Here is a 23,520-nt window from a genome sequence, read left to right as displayed (position 1 = left end):
GCTGATGGGAGTTGTAGTCCAGTAACACGGAGAGCACACACTACATTGGCTTTCTAGACCAGACTTTCTCAACCTTGGGCCCCCAGATGTTGGACTACAACTTCCACCATCCCTGGTCACTGTTCCTGCTAGCTAGGGACGGTGGGAGTTGTAGTCCAATAACAGCTAGGGACCCAAGGTTGAGATAGGCTGGCCCAGACCATCCATAACTGAGTAGTGCTTTGCTCTGGGTGTACGAGTGGGCCATGGGCTGAGCATAATACTCAGCTGCTAAGTAGAGAAACAAGGAAGGTTTGTGGGTACCTGGCCTCTGTATGGAGCTGGTGCCACTGAAAGTCGGCCTTTCTTTGCTGCTCTGCTTACCTCCAGCTCTCCGCTCAGGGATGCCGCTCCCCCCGGAAAAATCTTTTCAATCTTCACCATTGGCTGCAATTTGGACTCTATCCCACCGGAAATACTGATCCCTGGAAAACAAAATAGTTTTCTGTGAGCACTCAGTAGTAAGTTGGAAAAGTGGCTGAGCCAATACAATCCATTGCTAATACCATCCTCCCTGTCTGCAGAACAGGAGCACCAGGTGTACCAACAGCCTAGAACAACAGGTCGCGCCAGAGAGTGGCGCACATGCTTCACTTGCTGGCAACTCAGCAAGCAATAGGCCTGCAGTCTCCTTAGGCACACGGTCTTCCAATTTGGTGTAAACCAGCCTGCCTTATACTCATGCACAGCATAACAGCCTCTGCCACGATCCCTGCATAATGTCCTGACCTTGTGAAGTAGCAGGACCAAGCCAAAAGGTTTTGCTGCTGGAAGCAAAAGACATGTTTCTCTTTCCCCACAGCAATTGGACTTCTCCGTGACTGTTAAAAGTGGCATAACAGTGCTTTAAATGAGTGGTGTGGATGAGACCTAATTCTAAACGGGTGTTCACCACCTTGTTTACCAAAGCAGGGTAGTCCTGCTGAAAAATCAGAGAGGTTCCTGAACTTTCCATTGTCATCCTTGGGCAGGAGAAGGAGAGGTCCTTCAGCCTTCCAGATGTTACTGAACTACAGCTCCTGTCCTCCTCCACCATTGGCTACACTAGCTGGGGCTGATGGGAGTCGAGTCCAATCTCTTTTCTCCTGTTCTAGGGGAATGTGAAGTACAGTCCAGGCCACCACAGGGGAACACAAGCAACCTGGGTGGCAAACCACTGCAATGTTTCTCCCAAACTGAAGGAAGTCTGTAGCCGCTATCCACTTCACTGGAGGTGACAGGAAGGGCTATCTGTATGTGACCCTCCCCCCCTCCAATGAATTGAAGCCTGAAATCTCAGATCTATTCCTTTCGGTAGCCTGAGATTCCTCGCCTTAGAGGGAGAGAGTTGAGAACTGTTTCCTTAGCTGTACACAAATCACCCAGGAGGAAGAGCTTTGACCTTTGCTTCCATTTCCAGGGCTGTCAGCGGTGCCTTTAACTTACCCAGAGACTGTTTGCTCTTGGACAGGTTGACCGTCAGCAGCTCATATTCCTCCTCCAGGGCATCACTGGGGCCATTTTGGAGCAGGCCCTCTTGGTCAGCGGCTGGGGCGTCCTTGAAGAGCTGCTTCAGCTGGGGCCTACCTCTTCGGGGCCTGTTGACCGCAGAGTATAGGGTATCCTTGGCAGGCTGGACTTCCCCATGTGGCCCCCAGACTGTGGCTTTGCCATGGCTTGACTTGGGCGTACGAGGCCTCCCTCGGCCAGGCCGCCCGTCCCCTTGCTCTTGGGGTTGCCCTGCCTCTTCCCGAGGGGGTGCTGCTCGCATGGGGCTCGCTGACATTTTTGCGGGCTTGCTTAGGAACCAGTGGGGCTGCCCACCGCCACCAGCAGTTGAGGCGGAGCTGCTGTGGGAGGCGTAGGCATCCACTGGCACGTCGGGAAGAGGGGTATAGCCTCGGGGGTGAGTCCGTCTAGGGCTGGACGAGAGCTGCAGGCCTTTCATCCTATCTTTCAGTGCTGCTGCTGCTTCCTCAGCCTCCTCTCCCTTCTCGTTGGTCACTGGCTTCAGGAGGAAGCTGCCCCGGAAATCTGAAACCAGAGTCACAGGTTGTGACCACCACCCGAACAGCCCTGTCCTAGCAATCCTCAGAAAAAGGGAAAGCGACTAGGTGAGATGGGTCTAATATCTGAATGCCTGAAGTGAACTTGGAAGGAACCGTAGCTCCGTGGGAGAGCATCTGCTCTGCATGCAGGTCTCAGGTGAAATCCCTGGCATCTCTCGGTAGGGGTAGGAATGTCCCCTGCCTGACACTCTTGAGAGCTGCTTCCAGTCAATAGCAAGCTGTTTCTACACCTTCCTCTGTCCCTAACTTGTGGAAATGTGTGGTTGAAGTTGGCTAATAGTTCCCAGTTCCTTGGTTGCCCTGGAACTTCCATGCAGATAAGGATTTCTGAAATTGCAACCAACTTCAACCTTGTTCAAAACAGAACATTTTGAGTTAATGACACAATACTGAATAAGAAAGAAATGGTTAATTGTCTTGACTGCTCTTCCTCTGCTGAGATTTTTTTGGAGTTGTGTGTGTGTGTGTGTGTATCACAAATATGGCCTTTCCCATTGGTTACCATAATACCTATGTGCCATTCATGGTTCCTAGGTAAGGAGCTGGCTTAAACAAGTCAGTCCAATGGTCCCCCTCTTTGCTGAGCACCATCTCTCCCTAAGAGCAGTGGCTCACAGAAGATTTTCACCAGCCCTGCTGCCTGAGTTAACTGAACCAGAGGTGCCAGATATTTGGGCCCGACACCCTCCTTTGCCAAACACACCCCACATTTTGCAGAAACCCCAACGCTGCAACTAGAACATATCTTGCAAATGAAATGAAATGAAATGTGTACATTCATGCTATCTGTATTATAACTCACTCCCAAACTCAAACTCAAAGTCTTTCCCCCCCACATCTATTCCTAAGTACAATATTTTGGGGGGCTACATTTAAGCACGGTGTGTGTGTGTGTGACCACAAGGATGAAGGCTGGGGACTCACCAGGCACTGGGGTGATGAGATGTCTCTTGGGAGGTGTTTCTTGCTGTGCTGGGCGGAGAGCAGGTGACCTCACTGTGAAGAGGGAAAGGTGGAAGAACTGAGCTTCATTTTCTTTTGCACAGTGATCTTGGGTGGCATTGTGGCCAGCCCTTCTTCCTGGCTACTTTCCCCTCGGAGGTTAATTTCTAGAGAAAAAGGAGCTTCCGGGGCTTTGGAAGTCAGGCCTTTTTCTACAGAAGGCTTATTCCCCCTACTCCCAGGAGAGTATTCTGTTTGTATATACTGTATACACAAAGCTAAGCTCACACTCTGTGATGAAGGAGGATGTGCTTTGCACATGTTCAGAAACTCCCTCGTACTTTGCATTAAGGATGGGGGAACTGGAGGCCTTCCAGATATTGTTGGACTCAGCCACCGTTGCCAAGGATCTGGGATCTTGGGAGCTAAACCACAGGTTTCCCTTCCCTGCTTTACACATCTCCAGGCTCAGTTGCTGGCAGGCCCGGCTCTAGGTGTAGTCCCGGTGGCGCGGGGCGCCAGGGCGCCGGGCTGGCAGGGGGGGCGCTGCGTGATGAAGCCGTGACGAAGCAGTGCTGCGTGCTGCGAGGGTGGGCGCGCCGGAGTGATCTCCGCGCCTCAGCGCCAGGGCACCTGACCGGCTTGAGATCGCCCTGGTTGCTGGCACTCAGCATAGGTTGAAGACACAACTGGCAGTGGAGACTGACAAGCCAAGGGATTGGCTGGGGCCCCTAGATAGTCAAAGGGTCCACTGTCACTTTTCTCACATAGCACGGGGGAATTGCTAGTTGCATGAATGGCACTACATCCATTTTGCCCATGGGTGTAGCCAAGGAGGGCAGGGGGGCAGCTGCCCCCCCCAAATCAAGTAAATCAATAAAAATACTTATGTAACTAAGTTTCTGCCCCCTAACATGAAGCCTGCCCCTCCCCCCCCAACATAAATCCTGGCTTTGCCCATGATTTTGTCTCTTGGTGCCAAGGAGAACTGAGCACAAAAACCAACAGTCATTTGGAATAAATATTCAGGTGGTTTGCAAGAAATGTTGATTCAGCTGAGCTCTCCCCATCTCACCCCATTTGCTTTCTTTTCAGGACAAATAAATAGACTGAAACGATCCTTTTCTTGTGGCAATCCTTTTGAATAGGAATGTTTTCCACCAACTGCTTCTAGCATCCATAAAATGAAAGAGACCTTTGGCAAGCCCTCCCCCCCCCAGTAGGTGGGAGAGGGAAAGTGTCCTCCTCCTTCTTCCACCTGTGATCCTTGCTGGTTCCTTCCCCACCTGTTCTGCTCTTCAGGGCATCGTAGGCTTCAAGCTCCACCGGCACAACCATACTGTCAAAACGGCCCAGATCCGTGGGGGTGATCACACTCCTTTAAAAAAATTAAAAAGTGGGAGAGAAGACTCATTGGTGTCTGGTGGCTCAACTCTCTGCTCATGCAATGCAGCTGTTTTGGGGGAAGAACATGGCAAATTACCAGAGTACCAGAAGGTAGCAATGGGCACCCTGGACAAGGCTGGGATGATGTACACTTCCATCCTGTACTCCCTCTCCCCACCCTCTGAGTTTAGCGGTGCAGTTCAGCCTCCCACAGTTTATTGCTTCCCGTTCCTACCTGATATCTCTGAGGAGAAGCAACTTTTCAGGCCTGTCGAGAATCGCCAGGAGTGGCCTCACCAGATCTTCCACCCCACTTTCTTGGATGTACTGTGTGTTGGGGGGGAAAGTAACCATCAGCAGAAATCAAATGGGAGCCCCATCTTGCTATTCAGTTTGAAGCAGCAGCAGATACCCTGATCCCTGTTACTACTCTTTGTTGCTCAGCTCCCTCAAAAGGAAGGTCATCTTCCTCTAGGCTCAGTTGATGGGTGGGGAGTTTAATCCTGCTTTCTGTAACGAACTCTCTCCCAGAATAAGCAGGATTGAACTGCCTGGGCATCAACGGATGGCTTGTGGGGGGGTTCAATCCGGCTTTCTGTTGGAATCTTCAGCTGTACCGGATGTGAGGTAGGTGTTCATTTGGGGAAAATGGGGAGGCCTGGCAGGCCAAAACTGGGCCCCAGACCACAGGTGGTTTCCCCCTCCCTGACCCAAAGTTGGACTCCTATGCCTCATCCTGGCTTCAGGTGGGCAATGTGTGGCCCCAGCCCTCTGCAAGCAATCAGTTCAGCCTTCTGAAAAGAGTCAGGCTGGGAAGGGAGACAGAGAACAAGGCATGTCAGAGATAACAGTGTGGTGCTGGTGTTACAGAAAGAGCGCAAGAAAATGGGCAGGTAGCCACCCCACATTGGGCTCTGCTTCTTCCCATTGGTGGTTTCAGCGCTGCCCACCATTTGTAAGTGGCCCCCAACAGATTACTCCCAAGAGAGTGTGACCCTTGACAGGAAAATCTAAGAAAATACTTAGTGGACCTATCTGCAGACTGAGCATTTTAATCAGAATGCTAAAACATTTTAATAAAGCATTTTAAGGTCGCAGTCCTAGACCTACACACACACACACACACACACACACACACACACACACACACACACACACCGTGAACACAATTCAATATGCCTAGGGCTGAATTGCATGCTTGTAGGTGGAAGTCTTTATTAGCTTACGGGATTCCTGATAAGCGATAAGTAATCCTGCCCTTAGTAGCCTTAGCAAAAAGAAACCACTTTCAGGGTGGCTGCTGCCATCAGGCTATCAAGCAATCCTCCCCCTGTCCTAGTTTCATTTGTTCCTCTCTGCACAGAGATTAGTGCCCCCCTCTCTTCCTTGGGCTTCCCAGAAGCAATCTTGGGAATGAGTTTCAACAATGTGCTAGCTCAGAGCTCCCTCTAGTGGCACATCAAAGGCCAACAGGAATGGTGAGAAGTGGGAGGTACCAAACTGGTGAGGGCAAACATTCCATATCCTGCAAGTGTCCCAGAAAAACCAGGACATCACATTTTGTTCTCACAAGAGGATATTGGGCTTTTTGGGTGCTGTGATCTCATGCAATTATGCACAGCGATCCCCCCCCATCTTGCATGGCACCCCATGCCCAAAAAGCACTGAGTTTTTTTTGGTGGTGGTGGGGGATTGCAGTGCAAAATGGTGCAAGATCAAAGCCCCCAAAATGGCCACTGTCCTCTCGTGATAAAAAAAAAGGGAAGATGGCATCCTGGTTTTTGCCTTTGATGTGTTTGGGGGGGGTATGTATGACCTTCAAAGCTGCAGTGAAGGTTGGATTGCCAGACATAGAATCATAGAATCATAGAGTTGGAAGAGACCACAAGGGCCATCCAGTCCAACCCCCTGCCAAGCAGGAAACATCATCAAAGCATTCTTGACATATGCCTGTCAAGCCTCTGCTTAAAGACCTCCAAAGAAGGAGACTCCACCACACTCCTTGGTAGCAAATTCCACTGCCGAACAGCTCTTACTGTCAGGAAGTTCTTCCTAATGTTTAGGTGGAATCTTCTTTCTTGTAGTTTGAATCCATTGCTCCGTGTCCGCTTCTCTGGAGCAGCAGAAAAACAACCTTTCTCCCTCCTCTATATGACATCCTTTTATATATTTGAACATGGCTATCATATCACCCCTTAACCTTCTCTTCTCCAGGCTAAACATACCCAGCTCCCTAAGCCGTTCCTCATAAGGCATCGTTTCCAGGCCTTTGACCATTTTGGTTGCCAATGCCAATGCCTGCTTTGCCCTACCACATTTGCACCCTAAGCCTGCACAGAACAGGCTCCAAATAAAAGCAAAAATTATAGCAAGCAAACCAACTGTGGCCACAAACACTCTTACTCCACTTTAAGAGTCGTCTCTCTCCCCTGGGAACTGTAGTTTGTTAAGGGAGCCAAGAACTGTTTGAAGATTTTTAACACATCACAAATCTTAGGATTCTTCGGTGGGGAAGCCATGACACTTAAAGCAAAATGAGAGACTCTTAGTTAAATGAATGCAAGGGGTGTGGACCAAAGCCTGCCAAACCATGTGCCAGAGTGAGACAAAATGTAAGAGCCTCATGTTGGACTATCCTGTTAATTGTCCTGTTTGGCACAATAGTCACCAACCTGGTGCTTCTGGGAAGCCTGTCAGCAACAGGACAAAGGGACGCTTTAAAGCACAGCCTTACGGAAGAGAGGTACAAACATAACTGAAGGCAGAGTGAGGCAACTATAGATCATAAGTCGTTGCAAGACATTTCACAATCAAGGGAGAGATCGATCCATTCAGGCCCCGTGGCACACATGGCAGTTGTCCTCCCTCCTTACCCGAGTGCAGTGTCTCAGCACAGCTGCCACTTCATCCTCCATCAGCAGCTTCCTGGCCATGTCTTCAATGAGCAGCAGGTGGCTCTCGGTGACTTTGCTGCGCTCCGTGCCATTGTATTGGGGAGAGGAGCCCAAGGAGGGGAAAAAGCGGCCTTTTTCTGGGAGGGGCACCACAGAAAGTCAGTGCAAAAACATAATCCAGGAATAACAAAGCATGAGGCCATGAGCCCCCTGGAACCACAAGCCTGAAATGTACGCATGCACTTGAAATCTTATGTCTGTGGGTAACGAGTGGCATTGCAACATGCAAGTTATTCTGCACCTACAAGCACCCCAGTGCAGATGAAGATGGTTAGGGTGCTGGATTTGGATGTGGGATGTTCAGGTGTTGTACATTCACAGCTGAGAAAGGAAAGGCGTGAAGAAGTGGCAATTGATACCAACACAACAACACACACATGCATGGGTTTCCAAAGGCATGCTCACGCGAAGCTACATGCTTGTTGGCCAAGGCACAGCATGCCTTCCTGCTCAGTTACCCCGTCTCAGAGTGCGGGTGACAATCTTCTGCACGACGCTAACTGCAGGCAAGAGGGTGAGATGGGAAGAAAGAGCAAAGACAAAGAGTTTGGAATCTGTAGTGGAGAAGGGCAAATTGGAGGGAAGCAGTAGCCATTGTGGACTGGTCTCTGCTCCGTCTGATGAAAAGGGAGAAAAGGAAAACTGTACCGACAGTCTGCCTTTTGGGGAAGCGTTTTTTCACAATTTGTGCAAGTCTGACAGCCTGCTGTAGTCTGCATCACAGGCCCAGGGCAGGCAATGCTGTCTATACCACCTACTGCCCCCTACAGATTGTTTTATGTGTGTGTTCTTCAACCAGTCACGGTGGAATAACTGTGCATTAGTGATGGGTTTATACCGGGCAACCCACACATCCTTCTGCTTTCTTAGTTGTTCTGCGATGTTTCCCCAATGTTCATGCATTCTTACCATATGGAGGGGCACATTAGCGTCCAGTGCAACACAAGTGAAATGATGCCCCCTGCTCCAAACATTTGTGGTGTGAAAAGTTACAGGATTTCAGCAGAGAGTTACAGAATGTGTACTGACTGCACAAAGCAGTATGCACGTCTTGGACCTTCACAAGTACAAACAGCAGCAAAAGCAGAAGGGTGTATGACTGCCCCAATAGCATCATGAGCACAAATAATCACAGATGTGCAATAAAAAAAGATGCCTGAAAAAGACCATATTCCCTCATGGTCAAACCTTCCAGGGTCCACATACCAGTGGTGGGTGTGGCCAAAGTGTATTATTGCACTTCAAGGACCCAGCCCAGACAGGTAAAATAACTAGACAAGAGCATGGAGCAGGGCCTGAGCAGACGGACCCTGGCCACCTTCCTGCCTGTAGACAGACTCCTGCTCTAGCTGCTTCAGATCAAAGCATCAGCATTTGGCAAATGCACTTCCATTGTGCTCCCTTGTTGCTTGGGGCAAGACCTCCCAACCAGTAGAAAGGATGAAAGGCCAAATGGAAAATCCCTTAGCACAAAATGGAATATTCTGTTTCTCAGTACTCTAGTAAACAAACCAACAGCCCAGTCTATGTCCACCTGGTAAAATGGCCCCCTAATCTTGGCTAGGCCAGATCCTGGGGCCTTCTCTTTTGGTCATGGTTTGCGGAGAGAAATGGACAGCCAAGAAAGGAACAGAAATTCTCCAGCTCAGCTGTTGATATAAATAGGAATGGCGATTGGTTCCGCTGCCTGCTGGCTGGCAATCACATTCAGGCTATGCGCACACTATAGCTTTGAAGCACATTCAAAACACACTCTTGTCCTTTCTGAGCATTGTAGTTTGTTAAGGGTCACTGGGAATTATAACTCTGTGATGGGAAATGCTCACACACTTGACAATCTATTACTCTCCCTGCTTCTGTCCCTGCCCAATAAAAGGGGAAAGCCTTGGAGTTAAAGGTTCGCTTCTCCCCACCAAAAATCTCAGTGGACCTTGCTGCCATGCGCAAAATTACAATGAAGCAGGCCCAGATTCCAGAGCCAGAGGACTGTGCTCTCTGGAGGAGGCTAGAAACAGGACATCTTTTTGTTACCTTTCTCGCCATCAGACCGCGCTGGCGATTTGGACCGCCTCTGTGTCTCTGGTGACCCAGCTGCCGAGCTTGGCTTCCCTGTCCGGGTGGTTTTAAAGAACAGGTTCATGAGGGTTTTGGAGCGCTGGAGCGTGGCCTTCTTCTCTGAGGAGACCGGCTTATCTTTCTTCCTCTGGCGTTTCTCCTCTGGGGCAAGAATCCAAAAAGTCATACCTGAAGATCATAGCTGTGGGATAACCCAAAATCTGATCCTACCCCACTCTAGCCCCATTGACAGTGTATTGTGGGTACCATTTTAAGAAGGAGAAGAAAAGGTATCTGATTATGTAACTTTCTGACTCTGCCTGTTAAATACGGGCCAGAAACTTTCTGCATGATGGAACAAGATGCACAGACCAGTGTCTTTCAGATGCTCCATGGGATTTTCTCCTCTCTGCCTACATATTAAGAGCCAGGCCTGTTCAGCAATAAGGTACATTTTCAGAACTCCCGAGTAGAGAAGTGGCCAATCAGATCCCTATGGATAGGCTGCAAGCTGGACATGAGCACATGTGATTCCCAGCAGCTGATATTCAGAGGCATAATGTCTCTGACAGTGGAGGCAGAACACAGCTATTGTGGCTAGTAGCCATTAAGAGACTTATCTTCCACAAATTTGTCCAATCCTCTTCTCTTTGCCTTATCCCTCTCTCCTTCCTCCATAAAATTAATTCCCGGGTCCACATTTAATATTTGACATCAAAATAATGTTGCATTAATGTAGAATGAAAGGGTGGGAGGGAAATGTTAGAATTCAAAAACTGCAACACCCCCCCCCCCGATTTACACTACATTATTGCTATTATTGCTATAATGATCATGATGATAACAGCAGCAGCAAACTCAATTCTCTCAGCATTTATGTAGTCAAAACAGTCACCCCAGCAGCCCAATAAAGACTGAGCATGCTCAGTGTGCATGGAATGCTTCCTGGGGGGAAACGGGGTATGGGGAGGGCGACTGGAATGGAGTGCCTGGAATCCTGTTGCAGGTTCCATGAACCATGGTAAGAATGGTAAGAATAACGATCCCCTGGCGCCTACCACAAATGGTCAGATAGCTCTGCGATCTCTTGATGGGCTGTCGTGGACGGCTGAGTGCCAGAAGGAGGGCAGTTTTAGGGGAGGGGTCTGTTGTCTCTCTGCTGGCAAAGGGCCGGTGCTTCTTCAAGCGGAAGGACTCTTTGAGGCTCTCGGTGCGGATGGCGGTGTCTTTCAGGATCTTCATGGGCTCCACAACCCGTCGGGTCTCCATCACCAGGCTCCCCGAATAGGAGGCGCCGTCCGACAGCGGATCAGTCTGCATGGCGGTCTCTGCTCTCTCCAAGGAGTGTCTCTGGACTGGCAGTTCAGCAGAGATGCCAACATCCACCATGCAACTCTGTGCTACTGAGCTGGGGATCGGGGCCATGAATAGGCCATTCATGGAGCTGAAGGGGGTCCCTGAGGAGTAAGATGATGCAGAGGAGCTGGATTCCGAGGTCTGGGACAGCTCCTGCAACCGGCCATTGGTCACTGTATGGAGAGAGAGAGAGAGAGAGAGAGAGAGAGAGAGAGAGAGAGAGAGAGAGAAATGAGCATTATAGGAGTCTTTCCTGTTTTGACAATCCATGTTAGTACAATAAATGCACAGAAGCTACCCATTATTGCATGCAGGCCAAATGACTTTCATTGCTTTTGTTGTGGGAATATTGCATTTCCACAGCAAGGAATGCGCTACAACTTTGTATCTGGGAAAAAAAAAACCCAACCCCAATTGTTGTGCCAGATAGTTCAAGCACTGCTATTATTATTGCTGGGTGGAATAAGATTATGAGTGTGCCATGGATACCCACCTGATACCGAGTTAGATGTACATTGGTACCTTGGTTCTCAAACACCTTGGTACTCAAAGAACTTGGAACTCAAACACTGCAAACCCGGAAGTAAGTGTTTCGGTTTGCGAACTTTTTCGGAAGCCGAACATGTTCTGTTTTGAGTGTTATGCTTCCGTTTTGAGTGCCACACTTCCGTTTTGAGAGTTACACTGAGGTCTGTCTGTTTTTGCTATTTATTTTGCGTTTTTGTTTTTGCAGCTTTTGCTTGATTGTGTGACTGCAGTACATTGTTAAATTGCTGTTTTAGGAGTTGTTTTTAAAAGTCTGGAATGGATTAATCCACTTTGCAATACTTTCTATGGGAAAGCGTGCCTTGGTTTTGGAACGCTTTGGTTTTGGAATGGACTTCCAGAACGGATTAAGTTTGAGAACCAAGGTACCACTGTATCAATGTCCTGACTCAGTATTAGACAGCTTCCTGTGCTCCTCTGAATTGCTCTTTTCTTTCTTTGTGCAACAGACTCATAGATCTATGCTATTGCAAGCACGTCCTTAAGGGTGAAAATGCCCACTGGGAGGAGGGAATTTGAGCTCCATCAGCATTGGTCTGTGCAGCACAGCACCCACTCCTGGGATACTCTTTCTGCATGTTTCGTTTTTTGATGACACTGTGTTCTTTGCAAACAGCCCAAACATAAGGGTGAGGGAGAAAGCAGGATTAGTTTCTGAAATGCAAGGAGGGAAAGCAATTTGCTTGCAGGATGCTCAGGCACTCCTTACTCATCCTTAGCAAAGCAACATCCAGCATATTAACATAGACAGAAAACGTGCATTTGTGTCTTACATCTGTTGAGCCAGCAATACTCAGCCACCATTTCCTTGTATGCAGGGAACCTCCCCGTCTCCTAGATGGAAAGCACAGAAGAGAGACACAACACGTCATGGGATCATTTGCTGCCTGCCCAGCACTGAGCGGTGTCTTCAGAGGCTAACCCGATCCCAGGCGGAAAGACACTTTGATAAATAATGCATCCCACACTGCCAGGTCCCTTCCCAGCTGAAACTGAATCTGCTAAGTCTCAAGAGTCTGGGTCCCACAGCGTCTTGGGGAGGGAGTTGCTGGGCCTCATGGAAGGCAGCAAGGAAGAGAGTTCAGTGCTGCTGCTTTGGCAAGCAACTTCATAGAGGGCATGGCCTCTTTTTCGGGACACATTAAGCAGAAATGGAGGGCTCTGCTTTCTACCTTTAGCAGCTACCACTTCCTAAGGGCTCATCAACACTTTTGCTTGACCCGTGTTTTTTACTTTCTTTCCACTTGAGCAGTATTTTGATTGCATTTTATACCAGTTAATTTGCTCTGATCCAAGAGCTTTCCTCTTTGTTTTGTAGCCATGTCTTGTACAAATCTCACCGACTGAATCAGATCTCATAAGATGTGTGGAAAATCCAAAGAGAGATTTTGCTTAACTGAGCTTCAGTTCAGTGGATAAGATCGGATTTTTGCTAGGGACAGCTGCAGAACAACGAGAACAGCTCTCAAACCCTGGGAATTAATTGGTACACAATATGATCAAAAATTGGGATGCAAGTGGTGCTGTGGGTTAAACCACAGAGCTTAGGGCTTGCTGATCAGAAGGTCGGCAGTTCAAATCCCCGTGACGGGGTGAGCTCCCATTGCTCAGTCCCAGCTCCTGCCAACCTAGCAGTTCGAAAGCACATCAAAGTACAAGTAGATAAATAGGTACCGCTACAGTGGGAAGGTAAGTGGCGTTTCCGTGTGCTGCTCTGGTTCGCCAGAAGCGGCTCAGTCATGCTGGCCACATGACCTGGAAGCTGTATGCTGGCTCCCTCAGCCAATAACGTGAGATGAGTGCTGCAACCCCAGAGTCAGTCACGACTGGACCTAATGGTCAGGGGTCCCTTTACCTTTACCTTATGATCAAAAATAAGGGTGAAGCAAAAGGGTGGATCAGCCCTTTATCAAAATGTCTTTGCTCCCTGGCCCTTTGTAGCCTACTTATTTATAAAGTGCCATTTTCCTAGGCCAGGGTGCCACGCTCTCTGCTCAGCCATAGAAAGGATGTATCCTATGTCTGGCTAGGTAGAGAAAGAGATTACACCTGTGGGAAGCTGACTATGGGAGCTGTTGACAACACCCAGCAATCAGGATATTGGTACTTCGTCTCATGGCCCTAACCTCCCCTAGTAATGGGACCACTGGGTCATCTTCCCATAGAGTAACACCCCTTCCTATCCCAATCTTGGCCCAGCACTTGGCAAGGCACAGGCCTAACCTTGATGGTCAGCATGATGTGGGTCTGCCCCTTTAGCACTTCCACTGCCTTGCTATGGCTGATGTCGTCAAACTTGACTCCGTTGGCTGCAAGGACTTGGTCGCCGACCTTGACCCCATGAAGCTCAGCAAGCCCGCCGGGATCCACTCTGGGAATGATACGACATTAGGATTATTCTTTAATGGGAACAGTGAGGCTTTGGGCATGTATACAAGGCATTCCATGTCAAGTGAACAGGACAAGGGGAGCTAGAACATGTTCTTGGTCAACAGAGAGGGGGAGGCTGTCAGAGGGTTGGGCCTGGTGACCTTTTGGGTCCTTCCAACTCTCCAATCCCAGGATTCTATGACAAGAAGGGTGGTGCAACAACTCTGGAAGGCATGTCCCTCTAAGGCACTTTCCCTCATGGCTCTCAAAGGAGATTGAGGTGTTAAGAATGGATCCTGAAAACAGAAGAGCCTTTTTACCTTCTCTTTAGATTGGAGGTAACAACCAGGATGTGAGCGACTCCTTCTAATAAATTCACCAATGTCTCAGTAAATTATTGAAATGACCCAGCTTTTAAACTAATTGTGGAAGATTGGCATAAGCCCCATAAACGTATTCAGAGCTGAAGATTATTTGTCCCCCAGATCATAGAAAGCCATGGATCAAATCTAATGATGTGGTCATGCTACAGAAGGCGACAACGGCTGTGGCTTCTCTGAGACTGCATGCATTTGGGACTGAACAAACTTGATTGAAAAAGTCTAAATACAAGAGGCAAGAGGGCTGCTACGGTCGCATACAAATGCTACGCAGACACAAGATAATAGTACAGACACAAGATACGGCCATTTTACTCTAGATTAATTAACCTGAAAGAAGGATCTATATTTGGTATCAAATTCAAATAAGATTGAATAACCACTACACTCACAGCCGTGTACCAAAAGAGTGGGGGGAAATCTACCTTTTCCTCATGATATAACTAATCCAATTTTACATTTAAAAGGTGGATCAAGGGCATTAAAGAGCGCCTCTTAAACAGATCCATTAAGTTCAATAAGATTTACATCCAAATAAATGTGCATAATTGAGGTTTAAGCTAGCTTTGGTAGTTTATTCTGCAGTTTGCAGAGTGAGCAAGCATAGCAAGCAAAACAAGTTCTACAATGCACCACTGTATTTCAAAGAATGTACAAAGTATGTACAAAGAATCGTATCGTATCATTATGGCTGGAGTTTCTTAATAGAAATGGTTCCTAGTATTATGCAGGGATAGTAAACCTAAGCTTAGGCTGCATACAAACAGTACATTGCACATGTCTTCTTCCAAAGAATCCTGGGAATTGTAGATTTTTCAGGGTACTGGGAGTTATAGCTCAGTGAGGAATAAATTACAGTTCTCAGGATTGTTTGGGGGAAGCAATGTGCTTTAAATGCATGGTGTGTACTCAACCAAGGTGGTATCAAGACTCCAAAACAGTTAAAAGCAGCAAGCTCCAGTGTGAAACAGCTCTTTAGTGCTCAATTAGAACATAGGCAATTCAGGTTTTTTCTCTGGGTTGATGTTTGCTCTGACGGAGCACTAAAGAGTGGGTTTTCCCTGTGAACTGAGTGGGGTGAGCAGAAAACCGCTCAAACTCATGCTTTTAAGTGGAAGTGTGGACAAGCCTCAAGACTTACTTGGAGACGTAGATACCAAGGCCATACTCTTTCCCCCCACGGATGTTGAAACCCAAGCAGTAGTCATCAGAGGTGGTATACAGGTGTATAATCCGCCGCCTTCCAATCTCAGAGCTTGTGTCTGATGGCGTTGAGCCACTCCTCTCCACAATCAGGCGCTTGTTCACCACATCAACCCTGTGGCGAGAGAAAGAATTCACCCAGTATTCTGGGCTCTGGGAGTTCTACACAGGCCTTTCCCCATGAACAGCTGGAATATTTTTGAATGGAACTTGGAAAATCAGTAAGCCCATAGGTGGCGGGCAGAGCAGAACGTAACCAGAATTGCAATCTGGATGTTGAACAACTGTAACGGAGACTTAGGAATAGACCTAAGGAGCAGGATGATTTATTTATTTATTTTGTACACAGGGAGGGTTCACTCTTCTTCCACCTACCCCAGCTACCACCCTGAGAAAAATGGCTCTCCCCATGTGGCAATTAGGCTTAGAGGAAAGCTTCCATGGATGCAAATGGGAGCTTTTTTCTCTTAGGGGTAATTGCCATGTGGGGGAGTGGGGCTGAGGAAGGGAGAGAGAGAGAGAGAGAGAGAGAGAGAGAGAGAGAGAATAAATGTGTCCATGTGTGAGACAGAAAGAGAATGAAAGCAATGTGGGGTGGCTCCAGCCACACTCGCATATGGCAACCTCTGGAACAATGCTTTATTTGAATCAGGGCTTATTAGGGCTGACACCCAAGATACCAAAACATGTCTCCAGAACATGCTTTTAACAGAGACTTTGAGCATGTCCACTCCCCTCCTCTGCTTTGCACAACTATGTCCCACCTATATCTTTTCCATAAGTGTGTGTCTGACTAACAAGCAGGCTTGAGTCTTGGCCTTTCTGCTTTCAGAAGAGAACCTCTCCATGCTGGATCTGCGGATGATGTATTGTATTTTAGGAAACTTATATCCAGTGCTATTTTTCTAGAAACTCAACACGAACACCTCCTTTGTTCTCTTAGAATTGCAATGGGACCCACCTGAGAGGTGCCGGAACTGAGTTCAAGTGAGTTCCCGCTGAAAAAAGGCCCTGCTTATATCCCACCCTTCAGAGCAGCTGATGTAATAGAGCAAGTATCAGTATCAAACTTTATTTTGGTCACAGACCAGCATAAGATGAAACATATGGATAAACTGAACACATAAGACATAAAACAGGTAAGGAATAAAAGCTAGTAATTAAAAGGTGATTATATCATACATAACTTAAAAAGATAGAAACAAGGACAAACGGTTAAAAGCGGCTATAAGGGAGAGGGAGTGTGAAGGAGCACAGGTCTTGTATTTTGGGCCTAGTTTGTGGAACAATAATATGATAATCAATCACCAACAAGTATAACCTAAAACAAAAGCAGCCAGAAAGCACCCCCCCCCACTATACACCAGAATAGAAGAGTGTGCCGAAGCTTGCACAAAAGCTCAGCACCAGCCAAACCTCCCTGGGAAAAGATTTCCAAAATCACAGGGGCTACCACTAAGAAGGATGTGAAAACCTGTGCAGACCTGTCAATCATTAGTAGACCAGTTGCACACTTTGAGGAATGATTTTAAAAGATCTGAGGGCATAGCAGAAGATACATTGCCTGATATTAACTACAAAGTAGCAGAGTCCAGCAAGCAAATCAGGAAAAAACGAGCAAATGGACCAGCGCATCAGAAACAGCACCTGAATCTTAGAGACAATTTTCACGTATCTACTTACTGCAATATAACTGATACATTTCACTTCTCTTCATATTAGCTTCAAGTGTATGTGAAGAAGTACCAAGTGGATTTTATTTTCTAAATAATACATACTTATCTGATGTGCGATATTTACATGATTCCCAAAAGCTAGTTGACTCATACCCTCAGGACGCAAACGTGAATCTTTTGTGGGCAACTACAGCAGTTCTACTGTTATATGTCACGAAGTTTAATGAAACAGAAAACATGAAATTCAGTCGTGGCTCTTTCACAGTAATGAAAGACTGAATACAATATGTACTTCCAAATGTAGAGGTCGGGTTATGAATGCTCTGAATAATGCTTTTTTCCTCAGCTGAAATGAATAAAAAGCCCTCAGAGAGAGAAATATAGGCATTGATTCTCTTTCCCTACTGCTTAAGGAAGCGAATGTGCTTCATCAAGTCAGCTTTGATAAATTTATCCAGTTTTGCAATCATAAAACCTAGAAAGAAGCTACTGTATTTTAGTTTCAACATGTCTTGTGTCATTTCCAGAAACAACATGTTGTTTTACAGTTTAGCATTGTTTGATTTTGAAGTGCATATGAGGGCACCAAAATCTTTTCACTGCTTAGGGGCTCTAAAGGTTTATTAGTCCAGCCCTGCTGCTTACAGAGTCCCATGCCTGCCCCCTTCATCCTCTTCTGTTTCCCTCTTTCACATTAGCAGATGATATCCCAGCCCTCTGCTCATCACTATTCATTTCCTATCTACATATTATGCACAAAGCCCCTGTCCAGCCTCATTTCCCCATTTGTTTTAATGGCGCTTCCAGACGACCTGTTTATTCATCCCAATTTGTCTGTAGGGAGCTTTGGCAATGTTACCTAAAAGCAGGAGTTAGCCCACATTTCCCAGTGCATTTTCCTGTTACTTTCCTTAATACAAAAACTCTGATCTTTTGAGGTAGGCTTGCCATATGTCAGGAAAATTCCTGACACACCCTGGTTTTCAGGTGTAAAAATGGCACCAGGGTTGTTGTTTTTTGCCAAATTGGCAAAATGTCAGGGAAAACCCAGACGTATGGCTATGCGATGGAAAAAGCAGAAGAAACACCTCCAAGAGCTTAAAATCACTATTTTTGGGGGTAGGTTTCCACCCAAAAGTAGTTTGGTGATTTCCTTAAAAAGCTGTACAATTTTGTGGTCTTCCTAAAAAAAAAAAAAGTTTGCGGGTGTCATGAATTATACTTTTTGAAATATGGCAACCCTGTTTTGAGGGATTGTTGCATGACATCCTAGTCAACTACAGCTGGGTACACAACACACCTTTAAAACGCACTCAGAGCACCTTGCCCTCCCTTGCAAGAATTCTGAGAGCTGTAGTTTGCTAAGGGTGCTGGGAATGCTAGCTCTGTAAGGGATAGACTACAGTTCCCAGGATTCTTTGGTGAAGGTGGTGACGTGCTTTGAATGAGCTTTAAAAGGTATGGTGTAAACACAACCAAAGCAGTGCAACTGTATGTGATTGAACCCCACCTGGAAACAGCAGTAGTCTGGAAGCGCCCTAAGTCAGAGGGAACCATTTAGCCCAGTAGCCCCAGGTCACCTTGACCCGTCCCTCTCCTGCGCCCTGGTCAGAGTTCATCCTGATAGCATCTCCTTGCTTCTCACGAAACCCGATCGCACCGTCTCTGCTCCGCTGAGCCCAGCACACTTGCCTCGGCCCTTACAAACAACACATTGTGATTTTTGGTTACCCAAGGGCCTGCTGACAATAGGGTGTCACCATAGCAGGCAGTTCCGCTTACCATGTGGTCTTTTCTTTGGAGAACTTTATCCCTGGCACTTTGCCCATGCGTCTCACGACCATCCGCAGCCGGTTGTTCCCCGTCAGGACTTTGACTGCGCTTCCCATTGTAATGTTCTCCAAGCTCACACTATTCACCTCTGTGATTTTATCTCCAACACACAGCCCAGCCTGTTCTGTTGGTATTAAATACAGGTAACTCAACTTGGGCTAAGGATTAGTGAGGGTTTCTCTTTCCTGGTTTTCTTTTTTAAAAATATTTTCTTTTTCACAGTATTACTAAAATGACAAAATATAAAAGTATATAGCGCACACATTTTTAGAGTAAGGCAGGGTTTCTCAAACTTTCTATTCCCATTTGAAACAGCTGAAAACCACTGAGGCCTACCTCAGTCACAAAATGGTGGTTCAGGATGCAGAGTTTGGAACAAACAGCTGGCATTTACTGACATCGTTTCCCACTGATATCTAATCCATCTTTGGAAATGGTTAAACTCTGTCACAGCATTGTTCTTGTGGCAAGGAGTTCAATAGGTCAGTTTTCCTCAGGCTAAGTACATAATTTGCTATGGAGTTATTGTGAGGGATTCCTCATTTCAGCCAGGATTTGCTGATTCAGGGGCACCAAGTGGAAAAAACTTTTAAAAATATTTTTCCCCTCCCTATTCCCCCATGACCCTAACAATATTTTTCCTCCCAGTCTCCTTTCACACTCAACTTCTGCCCTCTCCCACAACTACAAGTTTCTTTCATCTCTCCTCCTTGGTCCTTAGACATTTGCTTCTTCCTCCTGTAAAAGCTTTTCTCTCCTATCCCCTTCCTTTATATTCCCAGTTTATTTATATAACAACAACAGCCTTTTACTTTATAATTTCCTTCTTTGGCCCTTTCCCCTCAGAGGAGGGAGAAGATCATGTACTCCACATTGAGTTCCTTGGGGGAAAGGTGGGCTATAAATGTAAATAATAATAATAATAATAATAATAATAATAATAATAATAATAATAATAATAATAATAGCCTTGATAGCATATTTTCTCTCTTTGTTTAAAAGACTGATTCTTCACTGGAGCTCTAAAGACCTGTATGCATGGCTTTTGGAGAATCTGACATTTTGCGATATCAGGGAATTCTATACTGATGTGCTTCCAGAACTACTTAGCAACATGACACATAAACATTGTCTGAAATAAATTACTTTGCTTGGGTTTGGCTGCAATCTCCAGACATGGGTTGGGTCCTGAAGAAGAACTGGTCAGCACCGGAAGATGACTTGCTGTCAAAGATTTAAGTCTAGGTGATTCTGCCAGTGTTGCAGGGACTAGAATGAAGTGCTGGTTTTATGGCCAGAACATCCGAGCAGCTTGTTGTCTGTTTTTAAGGCTGGGAGGGTTGGAGAGATTTTGCTTACCTGCACTACTGCCCTCCTCCACCTTGCTGACGAAGATACCCAGGCCATGCTCCGAGCCTCCGCGGACACTGAAGCCCAGCTTCCCATCTGTGCTTTTTTCCACCGTAATGGCATTGATGGCATCACTCTCATCACTGTTAGCTGTGATGGGGATACAGCATGATATAATTATGAAATGGCACCACTAAGGACACTCACTGCGCTGGAATGACCAGCAAAAGGAGCTACCCGTGATCCTCTATCCTAAACACTGGGAAAGTGATAGTAGAAAGAATTGCAAGAGGAATATGCAACACCTCCCTACACTCTGCATTTTAGCCTCTCTTCCCCACCATTGTGGGTCCACCAGACCCAGAAATGACACCTAGGCAGGCTGGAGGGCATGCCAAAAAATGCCTGACAGTTTACTTCCTAGGGAGACATGGGAGCGTTTGTCAAAGGGTATCTCCTCTGTCAATGCACACATGGATTTCCTATCTAATATAAATGGTTACAATACACAGAACTGTAACACAAATGCAACGAGCATCTCCCCCTCCCTCTCTCCTATCAGGCAGCAATACTGTAAATGCCTTCACACCTGGGAACATGGCCAGCACCAGGTCAGAAGAGTTCCCAAACAAGAACTGCTTTTTAATGTGGATGTGGTTTTATACTATTTTATTTTGCTCTCAGCTTTTAAATTTTGTAATTGGTGTTTTTTATCTTGACACTGGCTATTGGTCGTAACAAAATGACTGCAACATGTTAATAGGAGCCATGGGAGTGGCTCAGTTCAGGGCAAGGTCAAATGAAGAGTCAGATCAGTCTATTGGAGGGGGTTGGGGTTGGGGTTGGGGTGGCAGGAGCCCTTTCTCCTCTAAATCTCTAGATTTTGACCTCTATATATCAAGGAGCCTGTAAAATGTTCTAAATGACACCTATATGTCTTGCCACACAGGGAAAATAGAATAGTGGGGGGCAGCCCCAGAGAAAGTGTTAAGCCAGGCACCCCCAAACTGCGGCCCTCCAGATGTTTTGGCCTGCAACTCCCATGATCCATAGCTAACAGGACCAGTGGTCGGGGAAGATGGGAATTGTAGTCCAAAACATCTGGAGGGCCGAAGTTTGGGGATGCCCATGTTAAGCTCTCTCTCCATCATGGCCCTGATCCAAATTAGCTCTTCCTCACCCTATGATCCCTATGGTTGCTATTCACAATTAAAATCAGGCCCATGCAGAGCTTGTCTGAGGCCTGATGTAGGAGTCTTGTTAGAATAAAGTTATAGACCCTGAACAGTGTAAGTCTGGCACATAGCTGTCAAGTTTTCCCTTTTCTCACGAGGAAGCCCAAGGGCGTACCCACCGCGGGGCAGGGAGGGGCCGCTGCCCTACTCTAGAGGCAGGGCCGGTCGGGCAGCTGCGGGCAAGAGTGGCGCTGCCGGCGGGGCTGGTGGGCAGAGGCGGAGGACAGCCCAGCGGAGCGCGAGTTCGGCGCCCGCAGCAGTCTCTTGTGCCCGAGCCGTGCGGAGTCCACACAGCCGCGCTGTGTGGGAGGAGGCAAGGGCTGACGCTCCCGACGTTCGGTAGACCTTTGCGCATGCGCAAAGCGGGGCGCATGCGCACAGCGCGGCTGTGGACTCCGGCGGCCGCCGTGCAGGGCGCATGCGCACAGCGCGGCTGTGCTCAAAGGTCTCCCGAACGTCGGGAGTCGTTCAGCGCCTGCCAGACCGCTGCAGCAACGGAGCCTCGGATAGCTTCGCGGAGGCCGGGGCTTTGCTCCAGACCTCCGCGGAGGCCCCGATCCAAGCCTGGTTCCCTTCTCTCCCCCCCCCGCCCACCCCCAGACTTCCCTCTTCTCCTCTAGGCGGCCGCTGGTTTTCTCCCCTTCGCCGCCGTCGCTTCAGGTTTATTTTGATTTCACCTGGGCTCTGTAGCCCCGCCCACATTCCAACTTTGTGGCCCCTCCCCTCCCGCGCCTTGGCCCCGCCCCTTGCCCCCCCCTAGTTTTGATCCTGGGTACGCCCCTGAGGAAGCCTATTCAGCATAAGGGAATTTCCCTTTAAAAAAGGGAGAACTTGACAGCTATGGTCTGGCAGGCCTGGTGGCACTCCCCCTTTGGCTGGCATAGCCCTCTGAGGCCTGGAACAGGTATACCCAGCTGTATCTCACCCTCTCTTCTTGAGCCTGCTTAAAATACACCTTGTTTAAAAAAGGATCCACAGTTCTGCTCATGAACCTCCCATGCCGTGTCTTCTTTGGTTCTCAATCAAAAAGTGGCAGCATAGTAGAAAGTCCCGTTTTGCTGAGGCTCAGCATTGTGGGAAGCCATCTGAATCAATTTTATCTCTCCCCCTCAATGTAGAGGCAAATTTAGGGAGCACGACCGTTTCAGTTGCACTGAGCGTGGAGCCTCAGCGTGCCATAGGGGCCACTGCAACTATAATGTAGTATGGAAGGCAAGAGGCATGGGGTGTTGAATTTTGAGACCCCAAGGTCTGCCACTGCTCCATGTCCTCTTACCTCTGCCCCTAACATCTCATTTCTTTGCACCAAACAATTGCCGAAAACAACCCATCCTATATAACAAGAGGTAACATTTACTTCCTGGAATTATGCAGATTACAAATGCATGTTTCTAATTACTGTGATACTTCCTAATCACATAATTGGCTTATTTACTAATACTGGAATGCATATAAAATTGCAGGGCAATGAGGTGTGCGCGCTAATTGGCTCTCTTGGGTCACAGCAACTTCCTCATAAATCTGCAACCGATCTTGCAAGGAAATGAACAAACAGCACCATTTGGGTATGGCTCTACTCCTTTGCAAAAGGATGACACCAACTCTCTCCACCCAGCCAGGATCTGGCTTGGCTATGTTGGTAGAAATCACATCCTTTGCACACCACCACCTCCCACCTTCACCCCCAACGGTACCTTCAAGGGGTGTATTGATGAGGATAACTCTTCCCATGGGGGACGAGGTGCGGTAGTCCCGAAGGTTCCCATTCATGAACCGGTTCTGCCTGCTCAGCAGGAGGCGATTGGCAGTGCTGATGTCACTGCTGGAGCCCCGAGAGTGAGTCGGGTAAATGATGTCGTTCTGGAATGAATCAGGAGTGTATGCCATGGCAGGACAGGATGCTGGTTATGCACAGAAGGACTCTCACTGTTGGATGGTGTCCCTTGGTGGGTTGGAGAAGCACACTGAGCTTGGGCCTGATTCCTTCAGGAAAGTTGGGCGAGTTTGTTACATTTTGGCCCCTTAGGTTGCTTCCCACCAGCGGAAACCGTTGCTGGACATGTTCCCATCAATCATAGTATTACCTCTTGTAGACTCATTTTGTTGTTGTCGATGGTGATGTTACCACTGAGGATTGTCCTTAGGAA

General features: G+C 47.6%; 1 protein-coding gene across 1 annotated transcript in view; it reads right to left on the bottom strand.

The window, feature by feature from the left end:
* The window catches only part of PDZD7 (PDZ domain containing 7), a 27,003-nt gene extending 3,483 nt beyond the window's left edge, over window positions 1–23,520 (bottom strand). Inside the window, exons 1-14 of the mRNA XM_035132918.2 lie at window positions 23,068–23,520; window positions 20,148–20,288; window positions 18,738–18,912; window positions 15,218–15,394; window positions 13,550–13,697; window positions 12,100–12,160; window positions 10,483–10,953; window positions 9,401–9,586; window positions 7,289–7,446; window positions 4,651–4,742; window positions 4,316–4,407; window positions 3,012–3,083; window positions 1,465–2,052; window positions 364–464 (exon numbers count right to left, since the gene is read on the bottom strand). Of these exons, the coding sequence (XP_034988809.1) occupies window positions 364–464; window positions 1,465–2,052; window positions 3,012–3,083; window positions 4,316–4,407; window positions 4,651–4,742; window positions 7,289–7,446; window positions 9,401–9,586; window positions 10,483–10,953; window positions 12,100–12,160; window positions 13,550–13,697; window positions 15,218–15,394; window positions 18,738–18,912; window positions 20,148–20,288; window positions 23,068–23,260 (2,655 nt within the window). The 5' untranslated portion in view covers window positions 23,261–23,520. The remainder of the gene's footprint in view (window positions 1–363; window positions 465–1,464; window positions 2,053–3,011; window positions 3,084–4,315; window positions 4,408–4,650; window positions 4,743–7,288; window positions 7,447–9,400; window positions 9,587–10,482; window positions 10,954–12,099; window positions 12,161–13,549; window positions 13,698–15,217; window positions 15,395–18,737; window positions 18,913–20,147; window positions 20,289–23,067) is intronic.

The sequence above is a fragment of the Zootoca vivipara genome, chromosome 5 (genome assembly GCF_963506605.1).
Source record: "Zootoca vivipara chromosome 5, rZooViv1.1, whole genome shotgun sequence".
In the NCBI taxonomy this organism is placed as follows: domain Eukaryota; kingdom Metazoa; phylum Chordata; class Lepidosauria; order Squamata; family Lacertidae; genus Zootoca; species Zootoca vivipara.
This window is presented reverse-complemented; position numbering and strand designations above follow the sequence as displayed.